The 1,277-nt window shown below is 40.6% G+C and overlaps 1 protein-coding gene across 1 annotated transcript; it reads right to left on the bottom strand.

Moving 5' to 3' along the window:
• Window positions 1-273: 273 nt before the first annotated feature.
• On the bottom strand, window positions 274-1,038 carry atp6 (ATPase subunit 6). Its single transcript has one exon. It carries the CDS (start codon window positions 1,036-1,038, stop codon window positions 274-276), a length of 765 nt encoding a protein of 254 aa, YP_009709929.1.
• Window positions 1,039-1,277: the final 239 nt, after the last annotated feature.

Genomic DNA, 1,277 nt, shown 5'->3' with positions numbered 1-1,277 from the left:
TTCGTCGGCAACAAATCTAGCTCCTGAAATATATGACATTTTTGATCCTTCCTTTTACTAGTCTTCTCGGCTGGAATCATAAATGGGTTGTCTCCTCTCTGATGATCTTTTCTATAGGTAGAACTACTGTGAGCGGTATAAACTCTCACATTTCTTTCTTCCGGCTTAGCCGCCCTACTTAAGAAAGAATAAGAACAGTAGGAAGAGCTTTCATGTAATGCCGTGGCAACTATTTTGAGTTTTTGATTCGATCCGGGGGAAGTTCTCGCTCCTTCAACTCGCTCCTCGCTTTTGTTCAATTATAAAAAAATAACCACTTTGATGGAGATTTGTAGCATCATTCAAGTAAATACAGATTAAGATCGTAGAAACATGAGCTTGTAATATAGCTACACCTAATTCCAGCCCGGTTAATGCAAGAACTATAAAAAAAGGACCAGGATCCCCTATGAAATAGAAAAGATCATTCATACATAGCATAGTCCAAGCGAACCCACTTAAAATCTTTACTGAACTATGACCGGCCATCATATTAGCAAATAAACGTATTCCTGAGCTTAATGCGCGAAAACAATGAGGGATTAGCTCAAGGAGTACTAAAAAGGGTGCTAACGGCAGCGGGACTCCTGCGGGTAATGAGAAGCTTAAAAAATGAAGCCCATTTTTTTGAAATCCCACTATAGTAATGCCAATAAAAAGAGAAAATGAGAGACCCAAAGTAATGAGAAAATGACTTGTAACTGTGAAGCTATAAGGTATCATACCCTGGGGATTACGAAATAACGAAAAAGTAAAAGTGACCGAGATGCGAGGGAAAAACTTTTGTTTAACATTTCCGGAAAGACCACCTATTTGTTCGTTTACCGGGTTCGGCACGAAATCATAAATAAGCTCTACCAAGGATTGCCAAGCATTTGGTACTGAGTTTCCTCCTCCCTTTTTAGTAACAAAATAAACCAGAAGTAGGACCAAACTGAGAGTTAGCAGCATAAAGAAAGATGGATTTGTGAATGAGAAATACAAGTTTCCTATCTTCATAGGAATCAATGGGAGAATGGCAAATTGCTCAAGGGGACTGGGGATCGTCGGAGGTGTCCCCCCTACAATGTTGTTCAATTGTTGTAGGGCAAAGTCATAGTGATGACAACACAGATTTTCTGTACCTTCAGAAATACCATGATTATTAGAAGGACTCAAATCACTACCATCAGCCTGAGTGAACTCCAGGAAACCTTGGGGCGCCTGAGTTACGTCTGGGAGCGGCGCGTCTTGGGCGC

The sequence above is a fragment of the mitochondrial genome of Manihot esculenta, assembly GCF_001659605.2.
Source record: "Manihot esculenta mitochondrion, complete genome".
In the NCBI taxonomy this organism is placed as follows: Eukaryota; Viridiplantae; Streptophyta; class Magnoliopsida; order Malpighiales; family Euphorbiaceae; genus Manihot; species Manihot esculenta.
The sequence above is the reverse complement of the archived record's forward strand: the minus strand, read 5'-3'. Positions and strand labels throughout refer to the sequence as shown.